This window comes from Palaemon carinicauda, chromosome 43, assembly GCF_036898095.1.
Source record: "Palaemon carinicauda isolate YSFRI2023 chromosome 43, ASM3689809v2, whole genome shotgun sequence".
NCBI lineage: Eukaryota > Metazoa > Arthropoda > Malacostraca > Decapoda > Palaemonidae > Palaemon > Palaemon carinicauda.
In genome coordinates, this window is record NC_090767.1 from 58,889,684 (window position 1) to 58,907,655 (window position 17,972).

The 17,972-nt window shown below is 39.1% G+C and overlaps 1 protein-coding gene across 1 annotated transcript in view; it reads right to left on the reverse strand.

The window, feature by feature from the left end:
• LOC137634017 (protein bric-a-brac 2-like) overlaps positions 1-17,536 on the reverse strand; it is a 39,786-nt gene extending 22,250 nt beyond the window's left edge. Inside the window, 4 exon segments of the mRNA XM_068366257.1 lie at positions 4,754-4,880; positions 5,924-6,454; positions 17,385-17,465; positions 17,468-17,536. Coding sequence (XP_068222358.1) covers positions 4,754-4,880; positions 5,924-6,454; positions 17,385-17,465; positions 17,468-17,536 — 808 coding nt within the window.
• Positions 17,537-17,972: the final 436 nt, after the last annotated feature.

The window sequence follows — 17,972 nt, forward strand, 5'->3', positions numbered from 1 at the left end:
AATTAAATCATGCATTACAACTATGAGAAAGAATTATAAAACATATAATGTAATGATGTGATTTGAAAGAAAAAAAAAAAACATTTAGGTGAGACGAGTAAGATCATAACTGGATTCACTTGGGAAATAAATTCTTTGCTTAAGATAAACCCCAGAAAGTCACAGATGAAAAAGTCACAGATGAAAAGATCCCACGATTCGTAGCTAACTAAGATGCAGAACCGAAATTTGAATCCATGCAATCAGTAATAATAATAAAAATAAGGATAATAAAAATAATGACTATAATATCAACAGTAAAGGCGATGGCTATAATGATAATCGTAACGTTGAAATTGTATTGTGGGCAACTTTGTATATAGTGGACTCAATAATTCTCTAAATTAACATTATTTCACAGACAACTTTGCCTGAATCGTTAGCTGTGGAGGAAGAGAAATAAGAAAGAATGGTGTCCCCAAGTGTACCCTCAAGCAAGAGAACTCTAATCCAAGACAGTGGAAGACCATGGTAGAGAGGCTATGGCACTACCCAAAACCAGAAAACAATGGTTTGATTTTGGAGTATCTTTCTAGAAGATTTTGCAGATGTGCTTACCATAGCTAAAGAGTCTCTTTTACCCTTACCAAGTGGAAAATAGCCGCTAAACAATTGCAGTGCAGTAGTTAATCACTTGAGTGAAGAATTGTTTAGTAATCTCACTGTTGTCAGGTGTGTGGAGAGAGGAGAATGTGGAAAGAATAGGCCAGACTACTGGGTGCATATATGTATAGGCAAAAGAAAAATGAACCGTGATCAGTGAGAGGGATACAATGTAGTACAGTTTGGCCAAGTCAAAGGACCCAATAACTAGTGGCGGTAGTAACCTTACAGAAAATGAGTTTCAGAGAACCTGGTTTAAAAAGTATTCAGGGATTACATCCTGAAGGTCTAAAGGGACTGTACCACTAGATTCGTGTCCTTTCGAGGCATCTATTAATTTCTATGACGTCCCATTTGTCTTTCTGAGTTCCAGTTCCAATCTTGGATTATCAGTTCACAGGCAACGTGACCTTACTGATTCTGAACTGGTCATGGGGTGTTTTCTATTAACCCTTTTACCCCCAGGCTCTTTGGAAATTTCCAACCCTTAACCCCCAGGGGGTTATTTTTTTCCCCAGCACATTTTGCAGTATACTTTTTTTAAATTGCTCTAACAGCCTTAATTTTTGTCATAGAGAGGTCAGGTTGGTCTCATTCTCTTGGAAAATGCCTGAATTTTCTCAAAAAATTATCAAAAAATATGAAAAACAAATTTCTATAGCATTTTTTTGCAAGGACGTACCGGTACGTCCATGGGGGTAAAGGGATGGCTTTTGTGAAACGTACCAGTACGTCCTTTGAGGGTAAAAGGGTTACTGGGGGTGGGGGAGACCTTTCTGAGCTATATGAGGTGTTTTCTATTGGACGAGGCCTTTCTAAGTTGGGCATGGGTTATTTTCTTAGGGGGAGGCCTTCCTGAGCTGTACATGGGGAGTTCAATTTTAGTTAAGCTCTTCTGTGCTTGGCATAAAACTTTTTTTTTTTCTGGAGAGGCTTAAGTCTTCGTATTAACTCGTCTGTGTATGTTGGGCACCTCAGTCCCATCTAGTCATTTATCTTAGCCAGGTAATGAAGAGACTGTTAAGAAATGGAGACTACCGTACTCAGGGAGGACTTTGACAATTTCGCTCAAAAATAAAGATTCCGTGGCGTGACCGCTCGACACTTTGATTCTTACGTTTTATACTCGTAAATATGGCAGCTCTATATTCATTTTCCACTCGTAAACAAGACAACTTTCTCGTCCACTCATTCATTTTTCCCAAATTTCGATTCTTTCATTTTCCACTTGTAAACACGACAACTTTCTCGTCCACTCATTTATTTTTCCCTAATTTCGATTCTTTCATTTTCCACTCGTAAAGAGACAACTTTCTCGTCCACTCATTCATTTTCCTTAAGCCAAACTTGTCAAACTTATTCTTCCTCTTCCAACTTATCAATCTTTCACACCAAGCTAACTAACGCTTCTTTCGACTTGAGTCAAACCCAAAACATAAACTTTCGTTCTTCATTGATAGTTCAAACAATCACGTTTTATCAACTCATTCATAAACCTAACTGAATTTCATATAAGCTCTATTTCTCCTGGTTTCGGCATATTAACAGTAACCTCTTGCCATATCACGGTTCAACTGTCGCTCCCTTAGTATACAAGAATTTATAAATATATATATAAATCTATATTGCTGACTCATCATTATATCCGGATTTCTGCGGACAGCTAAGTTTTATGCTTTATATATTTTAATTATTCTTCATTAAAACTTAAATTTTGGGACTATGAAAGCTTAAATCTATGAAGATAATAAAAATTATGAAAAAAATTATAAAATGAAAAGTATAAAGTAGATTTCTAAACCTACTTTAAAGTTTTCAGCTACTTGTTGGGGGACGGGGGAGGGGGGGCATGTAACACCCGCAATGGCTAAGGAATTACTATATTCAATAGTGCTTCACATACAGCCGACACGAGACCAGGTTTATTGGTATCGATTCAACGAGCGGCCTATCGCGTAGCTTAGCGGATTTTCAGCTACTCGCAATCGGAAAATCCGGCTTTGAAACCGAGCTCATGGACTGGTAATCGCCAAAGGTAAAACCTAAATAAACTGTCTTCATGACCTGCCGACGTACAATTTACAGAGCTATAGGCCTCCCAAGTGTATCATCATTCAATGTTTGGCGAACCCTGATCTTGAATTCGATCGTAAGTGTATGATGTTTGGTCTCTAGGACATTGTCCTATCCCTCTTCCAATTTGGTATCCTATTAGAAATGTCCCAAATATCCCTACTTCGCATTCCGTTGGACAGGACTTGCACTCTCTCAGGCTCAAAAACTTTTCATTAGTGTCTGCAAATTCACCATCCTTGAAAGCGAAGGATGGGAGGGTTTAGAGGGAGACTATATCTCTCCCTGCTGAGTCATCAGCAGCCATTACCTGGCCTTCCCTGGTCCTAGCTTGGTAGAGAGTGGATTCGTTAGCTGATTATATGTATATATGGTCAGTCTCTTGGACATTACACAGTCCTTTGCTTCTTCTAGAGTGAACGATGATAGTATTGGACAGAGCGATTAGGTAACAATATGTTTAGCAATGGATGTTTCCCCAAACGCGAAGGACCGACTACAGTGGCAAATTCACGCAATCACAGAGCTTTCGAGACTGTGCGATGCACTGCCCTTAAAACGGAAACTTTTCTTCTATAGGGGTAGAAGTTCTGTAGTCGCACTCTCTAAGCTTATCCAATCTGCTTTCTGCAATTATAAGTTGGTAATACTTATATGCAACATGTTTTTTATGCGTCCATCGGCACGTGCGACTTCTCCATACAGTGCCGTCTACTTGAACCGCCTTTACTCCAGCTATGACCAGGCGGTGGAATGATCTTCCTAATCGGGTAGTTGAATCAGCGGAACTCCAGAAGTTCAAACTTGTTGCAAATGTTTTTACGTCGAACAGGCTGACAAAAGCCTTTTTATAGTTTATATATGAAATATATGTTTGAATATTGTTAGTTTTCAAGATATTTTATTCTAACTTCATTACTTCTCATATTGTTTATTTTCTTATTTCCTTTTCTTACAGGGGTATTTTTCCCTATTGGAGCCCTTGGGCTTATAGCATCTTGCTTTTTCAACTGGGGCTGTAACTTAGCTAGTAATAATAATAATAATTCTAAAATAATATATGTATTTCATCCTTTCTACTCCTCCATTTGGTTTTTGTCTTTTACCAGTCTGTATAACTTCTCGCTACTTTGACCCACGAACAAACTAATCATTCTCTTTTTTGTTTTTCCAACTAATTTATTTTGAAATAAAAATCTGATCCTCCATTTAAATGATAAACAAAAAAATCTATCACTCTTCATACATTAATGGTGTATCATTTTCTAACTCTTCCGTCACAAAAGCATTAACATAACACGTAAAATTAATCGCTCTACGAACATATATGTAATGTTCACGTATCTTTCCGACCATAGATGTTTTCTCTGTGCAAAACGGAAGCAGAAACTAAGGGGTAGTTTGACATAAGCAAATGCAATGAACCAAAGGTTCATTAGAAATTATTGCCAGTTATTTGAGACTTGTACGAGAGGAGTAATCATTTAATGAGTGATGTGTAATAAAAAAAAATAATATTCATCCGAAATAAAAAATAATGGAAAAATACATGAAAAATTTTAAATATATATCAAAATGACTACGTATCATTATAAAAAATAAACACGTATAGTATGTAAGATGAAATTACAGTAAAGTATATATGTACGTACACAAATATAGCGTACAATATATGAAAGTGAGCTTGAGTACTTATAACAATAAATAAAAAAATAACAAAAAGTACTCATCAGTCTAAACAATAATGATAATGAAAATAAATAAATAAATTAAATTTGAATAAATACATAGTACGAAAAAATAACAAAGTACGCCTACGTACTTAAAAGATTAAAAGACATTCAAATTAACACAGTATGCATATACTGTATATGTATAAGCATGATGATAATATTAACAGTCAATTACAATAAAAAGAAAAAAAAACATGATAATAGAGACGAAGGACCCACAAGAACAACCAAAAGCGACGACATCAATAAAAAAAAACGAATTTACAAGTGAATCGAAATGAAACGCCGCGGGGCTCGAGACTTACCGTTGTGGACGTAGTGGGGGTGAGGCGGCGCTCTTTGGTTGACAAGGTTGTTCTCGTCGGCTGCAGGCGCGCCGGCTACCGGGTGAAGGGCCTCTGTGCCTCCCTCCTCTAATTTGATGCGTTTGTTCTGTGCGGGGGGAACGGACGTCCGAGAGAGAGAGAGAGAGGGTTGTTAATAGAATGGTTGTGACGTGTAAAAATCAAAAGCAAAATGAATTGAAAGGTTTAAGCTTTACGAAATTATATACTGTACTGTTTGGATGTTAACCCTTTTACCCCCAAAGGACGTACTGGTACGTTTCACAAAACCCATCCCTTTACCCCAATGGACGTACCAGTATGTCCTTCCAAAAAACTGCTATTTATATTTTTTTTTTGCATATTTTTGATAATTTTTTTCAGAAAATTCAGGCGTTTTCCAAGAGAAAGAGACCAACGTGACCTCTCTATGACAAAAATTAAGGCTGTTAGAGCAATTTAAAAAAGAATATACTGCAAAATGTGCTGGGGAAAAAATAACCCCTTGGGGGTTAAGGGTTGGAAATTTCCAAAGAGCCTGGGGGTAAAAGGGTTAAAATATATTCCTATGCAACATTTTATCAGCAGATATACTGTACAATACAGTACTAAACATAATGTATAGTACTGTTTGTGACAACAAGATTTTAATTTGAAAAACTCTTGTTCTACATCATCAAACTCCCTAACACATATACAATTCAACCACTTCCACTCTTCCGTAAGCAACGTTACGGTCTCAAGAAACTTTTCCATGCTACAAACATACCTTGCTCATCCCCGTCATCCATTTTACGCCACTTTCAACACCATAATGCGGACTCGATTGCAATCATATCCACTCTTTATCTCTCCATTCCTGAATCATTAAGTAACAACCATTATGTCTTCCCACCAGCCACTTTCAAAAGCGTTCCCGATATATCTTACACATCCGTGTCACTTGATCAATCGCACAAATACTCTAGGTGTCATTCCATTTTTCAACCACTCATAGCAAGCTCAACAATTGTGGACATTAGATAACTTGCTCACTTAGCTAAAGTTGGTAAGAAAATAATTAATAATTAGAGACAGGCCTACTCTTCCCACTAAGTTATGGTCTTTGTCTCTTTCTCTTCTCTAAAATAACCCACAACAGCGAATACTCACGGAATGATCATGATGATCTCCCCGACGAGATCCAGGCGTTCCGCCTGGCGTGGGCCTCTCGTACCGGTGACGGCCGTAGAGGGGCGGCCTGCCGCGTGGTCTGTAAGAGGTATTGAAGCGGCCTCTGGAGAACGGCGGCCGTCCTCTTGTGGGAGTGGGATTCACGGAATTGGAGTTGCTGCTACTATTGTTGTGCCTGGAGGCGGCGCTGGAGGGCGTGGCCGTAAACCCGGGGGGGACGTGCGTGGGGTCGTCCCCCACCTCGCACAGGCCCTTGATCTTGAGGGTGTCGGCAGCGGCCAAGAGTGAGTTGATCTGTTCCTGAGCGACGTCTATCTCACCGCGGTAGACGAATTCTATGATGGCCCGCAGGTCGGCGAAGGCCACGTCACGAGGCAGAATGACGATGGGGTGCTTGCAAGGGTTGTTCTGCAGCACCGCCTGGAAGTACGGGGAACACGCGGCCAGCACGACTTTGTGCGCGCGCAGCTGTTGCCCTCCCTCGCACGAGAGGGTAACGTCTACGAACACCTGTTGCGGAGAGGAGAAGAAAATGCGTTAGCGATGGCGTGAAATAATCAGAGTAAATCACAGCAATGAATAAAACCAATTACAATAAACTAATCAATATTTAAGCCTTAGTTTCTTACAAGTCGATCACCCTCGACTTCTATCTACAGGATATAAAAAAAGTTGATAGAGATTATTACTTTATCAAAGACAGTTGATAAACACAACCACTTTATCAAAACTAATTAATAAACATAATTACTTTATTAAAAACAGTTGATAAACATAATTACTTCCTTAAAAACAGTTGATAAACATAATTACTTTTATTAAAAGGTTGATAACCAATTACTTTATCAAAAGGTTCATAAACATAATTACAATCAAAAAGTTGATAAACATAATTACTTTATCAAAAAGTTGATAAAAATAATTAAATTATCAAAAACAGTTGATATACATAAATACTTTATCAAAAACAGTTGATAACCAAAATTACTTTAACAAAAACACTTGATAAACATAATTACTTTATCCAAAACAGTTGATAAACATAATTACTTTATCCAAAACAGTTGATAAACATAATTAATTTATTATGAAAAGTTGATAAACACAAAGTAATTTTGGTAATTCTAGTAGCATTAGTAATACTGAACCTCTAGTTTGTTGTCCACAAAATTATCAGCATCCTAAATGATATAAATAAGTTTATGTGCAAATACCAAAATCAAATTAACAATAGGTCAGGTTTTCTGGACTTCACGTCATGTTTCTATGTTGTAAAATAATGATTGATCGCTGTACAGTACCTTACAGTATTAATAATGGCTGTACAGTATTAGTAATGGCTGTACAATATCTTAAAGTATTAATAATGAAGATATTTTGTTATAGGTAATTATTCATGTTCAGTATGTGTTTAGGGAACATAGAAATAAGTGTACAGGGCTAAAATTCGCAGAAAATGGACCTGCTTCACAGGCCTACACCAGAAGTCGACCTTTGTTGAATACAGTATTAACCTGCAGTGACAATGGACCTGGATCGAAAACCGACCTACACCGAAAGTCAACCTTCATTGAATACAGTATTGACCTGAAATGAAACCAACCGGCCCCCTCCTTCCCTCCCAGAAGGGAATATAGTATTGATCTCCCATGATAATAGATCTGGATCGAAAACCTACCTATAACAAAAAACGACCTTCATTAAATATAGTTTTGACCTGCACTGAAAATCAACACGAGACTCGACCATTTCATCAAACGGACTTCCTATCACTGGCAGAGCTATCAGCTTATCCTCTCCTCTGAAGAATATCCGGAGCCTTTGTAATTTATGGGAACATGCCAAGAAAAATGGACAACTAACAAAAACACCCCCCACCCCCCTAACCTGACCTACAAGCCGTGACCTTACCTTCCTAATGACCTATGCGACCCCCCAACCACTGTCGCTTTCATACAAACCCCACAAACCCAACCTAACCGAACCTATAGTCAATTTCTTTTTATTAGGCACATTTGCAGCGACTCGCAGCAGTGTCCTTTTAACTCGGAAAAGTTTCCTGATAGCTGATTGGTTAGAATGATCTTATCCAAGCAATCAGCAATCAGGAAACTTTTCCGAGCTAAAAGGGCACCGCTACGAGTTGGTGCAAATCTGCATCGCTAAAAAAATTGACTAGTAGTTCCTAGGTCACAACCCCTAGCCGGGGGCAAACCCCGCACCCCCTTCTTGGGCTGAACTTAGAAAATATAGAATAACTTCAAATTATAGTATATCGGATCATAGTAAAGCCCATCTTCTCCATAAGGAAAAACGATTGGGCTAGTAATAAAAAAGATATCGCCCTGTCCCGATAAACTACATTCACCCCGAAGATTCGGTTTTTAAATCTTTAAGAATACTTCCTAAAGGCAAATCCATCCCTCGATTCAATTTCTTGGGTACGCTTAGGAATACGTAGTAATGCTACGTGAAGAGTTGTCCCACTGAGGGTACCCTTTCCTGTAGAGCAATATATATGATTCAACTCACACCTGATTTCAAAAGTATATTATAAAAGGCTAAACATGTAGCAACTAAATTCAGCTGATTAATTTCATTTACGTCAACTGTATGTCACATCTGTTATGAAGAAAAGAATATGTTTGTTTGCGTTGGAAGTGTAAATTTTCCAGCTAAAGGGTTGGGAAAAAGTCCCACCTATTCTACAAAAAGTTTTAAACCAGGGAAAAAGTCCCACCTATTCTACAAAAAGTTAGTATTAACGTACTACCGAACAATAAAGTTAATGACAAAAGCCTACACATCCAAATCTTGAAGACCCACACCTCCCCAATCAAAGAAATTCAATTTACCTTAGTAAAATAGAGTTACATTAGCATCGGCCCTAAGAATAAAATAATTGTAAATATTACGACTCAGGGTGCTACAGTATCGGGACGTTGTCTGGAGGTTGTATCGGGTGACAGTTTCGGAATCTCTACACAAATATGTGAGAAGTGTTCTAATATTATTATAATCACTAAGACCTATGCTACAGCCCTAGTTTGAAAAGCAGGATGATGTAAGAAGGGCCCCAACAAGGAAAAATAGCCCAGTGAGGAAAGGAAATAAAAATAAAAACACTATATGAGAAGTATTGAATAGAGTATAAAATGTCTTAAGATCAGTAACAATGTTAAATCAGATCTGTCGTATCTACTGCGTATTACGAAGAGACTTGTAAGTCTCTGTTCAACACAGAAATATCGTCTTGGAGCTGAAAACGTCCCTTGTTTTAACCCCCGTTTGTGCATGTGTTTGTTTGTGAACAGCTTCCTGACCACAAATTTAATTGTAGAGTAATGAAACTTGCAGGGATTAACTGTTATGTAATAAGCTGGAAATGATCACATTTTGGAAGGTCAAGGTCAAGCAAAAGGTCGTGAAATAAGCTGCCGCAGCGGAGGATTGCACTCTACTGTAATGCGCTTGAAAGTAAATATATCATACTGTATTATTTCACAGCACAATAAGTATAAGTAATATCTTATAGATGTTTTTCTATTACCGGCTTACTATACATCACACCCACTTTCTCATCAAACGCTACAAAAATCATCTAAATGATACCCCAACTGTAGCCTCATATTAGGAAAAATAAATTTACAATAAGCAATGATGTAGGGAAGGACATGACATCGTAGAGTCATAGACGGTGAAACGAATCATGCTAAAGTTGTCGGTCAAACTGATGATTTGTTCAATTAAAATAATATATGACTGTCTGTAAAAACCTTTCTGAGTGAGGATACCTTAAAGTGGTGAAAGGGTTTGTGTATCGCCATGATCAGGAAAGCTGTACTAGTCATGGCCAATCATAACAGGTTGGTTTGCTGTGACCGATCAGACTGAAATCTCCCACAATCACCAATCCGCAGATGGCTAGCGTGATGATGAAAACTGGCCACCAGATATGAATAAGGCATGTCTGAAGCCCTTGTTCTACAGTAGACTAGGAATGGCTACATTTACCCTAAGATTAGTAACATTAAAATAGATCTTTCATATGTAAACAATGAAGAGAGACTCATGTCAGCTGTTCAAAATAAAAACATTCGCTAAGATTGAACTTCTGACGTTCTCGTACAATAACTGATTTCTACGCCATAGTGTACGAATCAATGTATGCAAGTTAATTCTCGTAAGTGGTTTGTACATACATTATAAACATCGTAATACGCAAACAAATAACATCACATTACCCTGTTCACATTATCTCTCTTTAACCCTTTAACCCCCAGGCTATTTGGAAATATCCAACCCTTAACCCCCAGGGGGTTATTTTTTTTCCCAGCACATTTTGTAGTATATTTTTTTAAAATTGCTCTAACAGCCTTAATTTTTGTCATAGAGAGGTCAGGTTGGTCTCATTCTCTTGGAAAATGCCTGAATTTTTAAAAAAAAATTATCAAAAATATGAAAAAAGAAATTTTTATAGCATTTTTTTGCAAGGACGTAACAGTACGTCCATGGGGGTAAAGGGATAGCTTTTGTGAAACGTACCAGTACGTCCTTTAGGGGTAAAAGGGATAACATCTCTAAGTAAATTGTATTACTGGATTGCCGGCATATTGAATCATCATAAAATTGCAACTACATTGTGATACATAACCTAATAAAACCTTCTCTTCACCTTGCTTGAACACCTGAATTCAAATACAGAAGTCCCCTTACATCATTAGTCATAGTTTGTTTTATTACGTATATCTTTGTCAGATATCTATGGTTATCTTATGATACGTCCCTGATTATACACGATATCTTCGTATAGATCCGGGGGTTGGAACCCTGTGATACCTGACGGTAATTCTCTTGTAATATCAATCGCAGAAAGTTCCCAGGAGGAACTTCCATCAGGACGACATGGCTATCTCACTCAAAAATAGATTTTTCCTTTGTCACAATCCCTTACATATACCTACTCTTCATAAAGAAACTACAGAGTACTGTATCCAATTGCATTGAGGGTCACAGCCCTAAGTCAGAGATATTATCAAATGTGTGTAGGATTTCAACAATAAACTGGTTGCGGCTTCCATAACGCCCAAGAAAACCACCTTTCCCTAAACACAGTGGGTAAGAAAATGCCCCATGAAGGAGTACCCCTAGAATCAAGATGTATCAAACCAGACATCATCGTGTCAGTTAACCCTTTTACCCCTAGGCTATTTGGAACTTTCCAACCCTTAACCCCCAGGCGTTTCCTTTTTCAAGCACATTTTGCAGTATATATTTTTTTTAAATTGCTCTAACAGCCTTAATTTTCGTCATAGAGAGGTCAGGTTGGTCTCATTCTCTTGGAAAATGCCTGAATTTTCTCAAAAAATTATCAAAAATATGAAAAAAAAATTGTAAATAGCAGTTTCTTGCAAGGACGTACCAGTACGTCCATGGTGGTAAAGGGATGAGTTTTGTGAAACGTACCAGTACGTCCTTTGGGGGTAAAAGGGTGAACTACTTACTGTATCTACTAAATTGCAAATCACGTGGACTGTCTACTTTTTCAGTGATACAAGAAAGGGATAATGCTTTATTTGTATTTCAAGAATCTTGCGGAACGTTGGATATGGACCAAAGCGAGTCACTTTTAACAGAGTGATGTGTGGATAACGAGCAATTGTACAGGAAGCCAGTTCAGAGGCTTATACAGCGAAAGCAGGAAGCCGTGCTATTGTAATGGATATCAATGCCTGACTAAAAATGGGGTATAAAAATGGTGATTCCAGTAAGATGACAAAAACAGACTAGATGGTCAGCAATCGCGTCAAAATGGAGAAGAAGCCGTCACTAACGCAGACAAGCAGCTCCTGGTCTTCCCCAGTGAAATTAAAAAAGTTGCCACCTTGCAACAAGCTTCCCAATGATCAAGTAGCAGGATGGGGTGACACATTGCAAACGTTGCCCTGTACATCCACGACAGAAACTGTGCAATGGTAAACTGATAGGACCCTATAAGTCTTATTGTGGGGCCACAGGGACCTTGTCTCTTCCCAAAAGGGGGCCATCTACCTTCCATATACACATTCGAGAGAAAAGGAGACCCCCTGCTACTCATAACCTCATCATGAACTTCTTTTAAACTAGAAGAGTAACAGCTCTACCTTTTCAAACATACACAACAGAGAAGAGAAGACACTGCCTCATAACGACTGTATACAAGGAACCGTAATCAATGCACTACATTGCTTGGCATATACTTACAGTACAGTAAAGTCATCCAAATGTAAGATCCAACAGGTTAGGCTACAGAAAGCCAAGAAAAAGAATGTTTTTAGTTAAAGAATAATGTACCAACCGTGTATCACACAATTGTACATAATTATTTTGTATATATTATGCTTGTATCTGCGCTCTTCCCTCGCACTAAAAAGGAACCTGAATGATCACGTCTCCGTTTTGCTCTGTAACACTGTCTGTCTCTCGAACAGGTCATGTCCTGTTGCCTTGAGGTTTTGTATATAAAGAGTGTTCCTTAATAAACAACTCAGTTGATTGCTTCCTGCCTTTGAGTTCACAACCCACTCTTGGCTCCGTTACAATAATTCTAGCCAGCCTTCATAGACGGGGCATTATGTATGTTTAAGTGCCTTTTCAAGTCGTTCCTAATTTTGGCCAACGCACTGAGGGTATCAACTGACAACGCGGGATAAGAACACAACGGGAGACTCTTTTGCGTCAGAATTTTGCCCAGAACACACTGACGACGTCGTCAGAGCACATCCCAACAGAAGTAGAAAGATGACTTGGATCAACCATATAATTTTGTACCTGTATTGCAACCTGCTGCCTCCGATGCCTTAGATGACAGCGGAGGTAGCAGCAGTAGGGGATTCAGCATTATGAAGCTTCATCTGTGGTGGATAATGTGGGAGGGTGGGCTGTGACACCCTAGCAGTAACAGCCGAACTCGGTTGAGTCCCTTGTTAGGCTGGGAGGAACAGAGAGAGTAGAGGTCCCCTTTTTGTTTTTGTTTCATTTGTTGATGTCGGCTACCACCCGAAATTGGGGGAAGTGCCTTGGTATATGTATGTATATATTCCAACCTTTTTGGAAGAGGATCCTAACAGAGAAACAGATTTCATCGGGTCGTACCATTATCAAAGCTTAACCAAACAATACTACCGTACACCATTAGGGGTTTGAAATTCACCCGAAGCCGTTTGGTAAACTGAGTTGTCAGGTGTATGAGGACAGAGGAGAATATGTAAAGATTATGCCAGACTATTCGGTTTTCGTCTCAACCTTTGAGTATCTTAAAAACTTTGCGAGTTTCTTTACAGCTCAATCATACTGTCGAAGAGTGGATTCTCTTTTATCCGATTCTAAAAATAAGGTATTTTGAGGATCAATTTCCGCATCCTTTTGAGCTGCAAATTTCATAAAGTCCATAAAGTTAGGGCACTCTGAATTTTTGAGGAAGCTAACACACTGCGAGTTTGGGAATCCGTTGAGGATGGAGACCCAGTTCCACCAGTAGGGGAAACCAGTTGCTCTTGGGCCAGTTGGGGGCTACTAGAGCCACTCGGCCTCTGAAAGTTCTGAGTTTGTCTAGTACCTTCATCAACATATTTATTGGCGGAAATAGGTAAAAGGGAAAATGAATCGTAACAAGAGAGAAGAATCCAATGTAGTACTGTATGGCCAGTCCGTGCAACAGTTAGCACTACTAAATACAGACTGCTTCAAGGAAAACTGTTCCATTGATCACAGACAGCAAGAGCATAATATAAACTTTTATGATTCATAGCAGGTTGGGGAAGGAAGCATCTAACTCTAGTTCTAACTTAGGTTTTAGGGGAACTGAAGGACAAGTGTATCTATAGTCAATTTCTTTTAGCGAGGCAGATTTGCACCGACTCGCAGCAGTGCCCTTTTAGCTCGGTAAAGTTTCCTGATCGCTGATTGGTTGGACAAGATAATTCTAACCAATCAGCGACCAGGAAACTTTTCCGAGTTAAAAGGGCACCCCTGCGAGTCGGTGCAAATATGCCTCGCTAAAAGAAATGAAATATAGCTACCTCAGCCAACAAAGTTGGAAGGAGGTTATGTTTTACCCCCTGTTTGAGTATGTTTTGTTTGTGAACAGCTTCCCGGCCACAGTTTTCATTGTAGAGTAATGAAACTTGAAGGGGTTAACCTTTATGTAAAAAAGTGGAAATGATTACATTTTGGAAGGTCAAGGTCAAAGATCAAGGTCACAGGCAAGCAAAATGTTCCATTCACATAATCAGCCATAAGTTTGGACATCGTTGTCACTGAGAATTCAAACTAGGTGAATATTTGAGTGTATGAAACCCCACGGCAATTAATACATATTAAAAATAAGCTGCCAAGGCGAAGGTCTATGCTCGACTGAGTGCCCCTCTGGCTTAGTAGGTGTGTCGGACGTTTTGGAACTAACTCCTCCGGTTTTGTATATAAATAGAATTTTAAAGTGTTCACCCTAGGTAGCATGTTTTTCAAGATTCAATACTGTCAACTTATCCTAGCAGAGGTCATGAAAATTTTCCTTTTTGAGAAATTGCGAGGTAAACCTTTCTGACGGTTTAGTTTGTCATTCGTAAACTCATGCTTATTAAATACTATACAGTAATGTATAAATGATACAGTAACTTATACCAGGTGAAATACAATACATTGGTTCGTTAACCCTTTTACCCCCAGCTATTTGGAACTTTCCAACCCTTAACCCCCAGGGGATAATTTTTTTCAAGCACATTTTGCAGTATATTTTTTTTTTAAATTACTCTAACAGCCTTAATTTTTGTCATAGAGAGGTCAGGTTGGTCTCATTTTCTTTGAAAAGGCCTGAAGTTTCCCAAAAAATTATAAAAAATATCCAAAGAAAAATGTAAATAGCAGTTTTTTGCAAGGACGTACCAGTACGTCCATGTGGGTAAAGGGATGAGTTTTGTGAAACGTACCAGTACGTATTTGGGGGTAAAGGGATGAGTTTTGTGAAACGTACCAGTACGTCCTTTGGGGGTAAAAGGGTTAAAACATGATAAAAGTTGAGAACTTGGGTCTACATTAGGCAGAATAACTACGATTTTGGCACACATCCGTTTTCACAACCTAATTGAATGTGGATAATGTCAACTACTACCATCCAGTTTTGGAACTCCTTACGAGAGTTCCCGGAGTCTTTGTAGTTTATGGGGACACGCTGAGAAAAATGGACAACAACTAACCCAAACTTCCCCCCCCCCCCCCCCCCCATAACCTGACCTACAAGCCATGTCCTTACCTTCCTAATGACCTAACGGGGGGCCTAACGCCCGCCCCCCCTGCGACCCCCCAACCACTGTCGCTATCATACAAACCTCACAAACCCAACCTAACCAAACCTAGTAGTTCCCAGGTCACAACCCCTAGCCGGGGGCCAGCCCCCGGACCCCCTTATTGGGCTGGACTTAGATAATATAAAATAACTTCATATCATGGTATATCGGATATTAGTAAAGCACATCTTCCCCATAGGGAAAAAAAAGATTGGGCTAGTAATAAGAAAGGTATCGCCCTGTCCCGATAAACTACATTCACCCCGAGTTCCCTAACCTTCCGTCAATGCGGACGTGAGGATGACTAGATTTTGAACGCAACCTATCATTGCGATGGTGTTTCCTTAAAGATTACTGATTTTGGGACTGATTTTGGGGGAGGAAGGCTACTATACAGTAACTGTACGCTACGCCAGGCACGGGCAACTGTTAATCAACTGGGGGCAACTGCTGTATATCTAAGTGGCTGAGGACCACTTGATAATACACATACGCGAGAAATATTACTTGCTCAATATATACTGATTTTTCTGTTACAATTCCTTATTTTATTTGTCTTACTATGGAAGTATACATAAAACTGACATCTCTTTCATTAATTACATGGTATAATTAACACTTTTACCCCCAAAAGGACGTACTGGTACGTTTCACAAAACTCATCTCTTTACCCCCATGGACGTACCGGTACGTCCTTCCAAAAAAATGCTATAAATTTTTTTTTTTCATATTTTTGATAATTTTTTGAGAAAATTCAGGCATTTTCCAAGAGAATGAGACCAACCTGACCTCTCTGTGACAAAAATTATGGCTGTTAGAGCAATTTAAAAAAGATATACTGCAAAATGTGCTGGGAAAAAAATAACCCCCTGGAGGTTAAGGGTTGGAAATTTCCAAATACCCTGGGGGTAAAAGCTTTAAAGGACATATTAATTTTCCTCATGCAGAGGATGAAACACAAAGTTTCCCTCAAATCTTAGGAAAAGGAAGCAATACAAACCAATTCTTCTCACGTAGAGGATAAACATAAATCAAGGTCGCGCTTATAAGTGGTAAACAACAGAGTTACAAATGAAATTAGAGTTAATTATTGAAACAATGACATGCAGTAGGCTACGTATAGGTATGTACTAAATCGGCCATCTCGGAGCAAACACGCGGAATGAAAGACAAAGATTGCCCATTCCTGCTCCGTGTGTTGTACAATAGCTCAAGCAGCATCTATAATGTTTAAACTGCTTCCAAAGACTAAAATTACTGCCAGATTTTAGCTGGACACAGCATCTATAACGTTTAAAACGCTTCCAAAGACTAAAATTACTGCCAGATTTTAGCTGACACAGCATCTATAACATTCAAAACGCTTCCAAAGACTAAAATTACTGACAGATTTTTGCTGACACAGAATCTATTAAACCGCTTCCAAAGACTAAAATTACAGCCAGATTTTTGGTGACACAGCATCTATAACGTTTAAAACGCTTCCAGTCTAAAATTACAGCCAGATTTTTGCTGACACAGCATCTATAACGTTTTAAAATGCTTCCAAAGTCTAAAATTACTGACAGATTTTTGCTGACACAGCATCTATAACGTTTTAAACGCTTTCAAAGTCTAAAATTACAGCCAGATTTTTGCTGAAACAGCATCTATAACGTTTAAAACGCTTCCAAAGTCTAAAATTACTGCCAGATCTTTTATGACAGCATCTGTAACGTTTAAACCGCTTTCAAAGACTAAAATTACTGGCAGATTTTTGCTGACACAGCATCTATAACGTTTAAAACGCTTCCGAAACACTAAAATTAACGTTTAAAATGCTTCCAAAGACTGCGCCTAGGCTAGTTGCCTATGGAGCCTTAGTATACTTTTGCTCTTTTCTCCTCGGAGGATAAGCGCAGTCCCTTTTCCCTCTGTTTAAGCCTTAGGCTTAACCCTAATGGTTTATCTGAATAAATATTTAAAATTACTGCCAGTTTTTTGCTGACACAGCATCTATAACGTTTAAACCGCTTCCGGCACACTAACATTAACGCAAGATCTTTCCTCAGAACGGCCTACCAACCGCGGCGTCACCTGCCGCAAGGCTCGAACCACCAACTCCTCCCTGTACTCACCTCCTCTTGCAACAGCTGGTCGAACACGGCCGTCATGTTGGTCTGGTAGTTGTTCCAACGCAGGCAGAAGTGATCGGCAGGCAGCGGACCGCTACTGCGGCAGCAGCAGCTCCGCCTCCGCCTCCTCCTGCCGTAGGAGGCGTTTCAGTCATGCCGAACTGGAAGGGAGAGAGAGAGAGGGAGAGAGAGTTAGTCGTCAAAATTTAGTTCGGTGACGGTCATGAGTTATTAAAACTAATTATATATGGAGTATGAGAGAGAGAGAGAGAGGAGAGAGAGAGAGAGAGAGAGAGAGAGAGAGAGAGAGAGAGAGAGAGAGAGAGAGAGAATGTCAAAGTTCATACAGATAAGTTTGTGCCAATTACGAAGGAAAAAGAGAGAGAGAGAGAGAGAGAGAGAAGAGAGAGAGAGGAGAGAAGAGAGAGAAGAGAGAGAGAGAGAGAGAGTTAGTCGTCAAAATTTAGTTTGGTGACGGTCATGAGTTATTAATTTGTATTTTGTAAAATATATGTACATATAAAGAACTGGAATGAGAGAGAGAGAGAGAGAGAGAGAGAGAGAGAGAGAGAGAGAGAGAGAGGAGAGAGA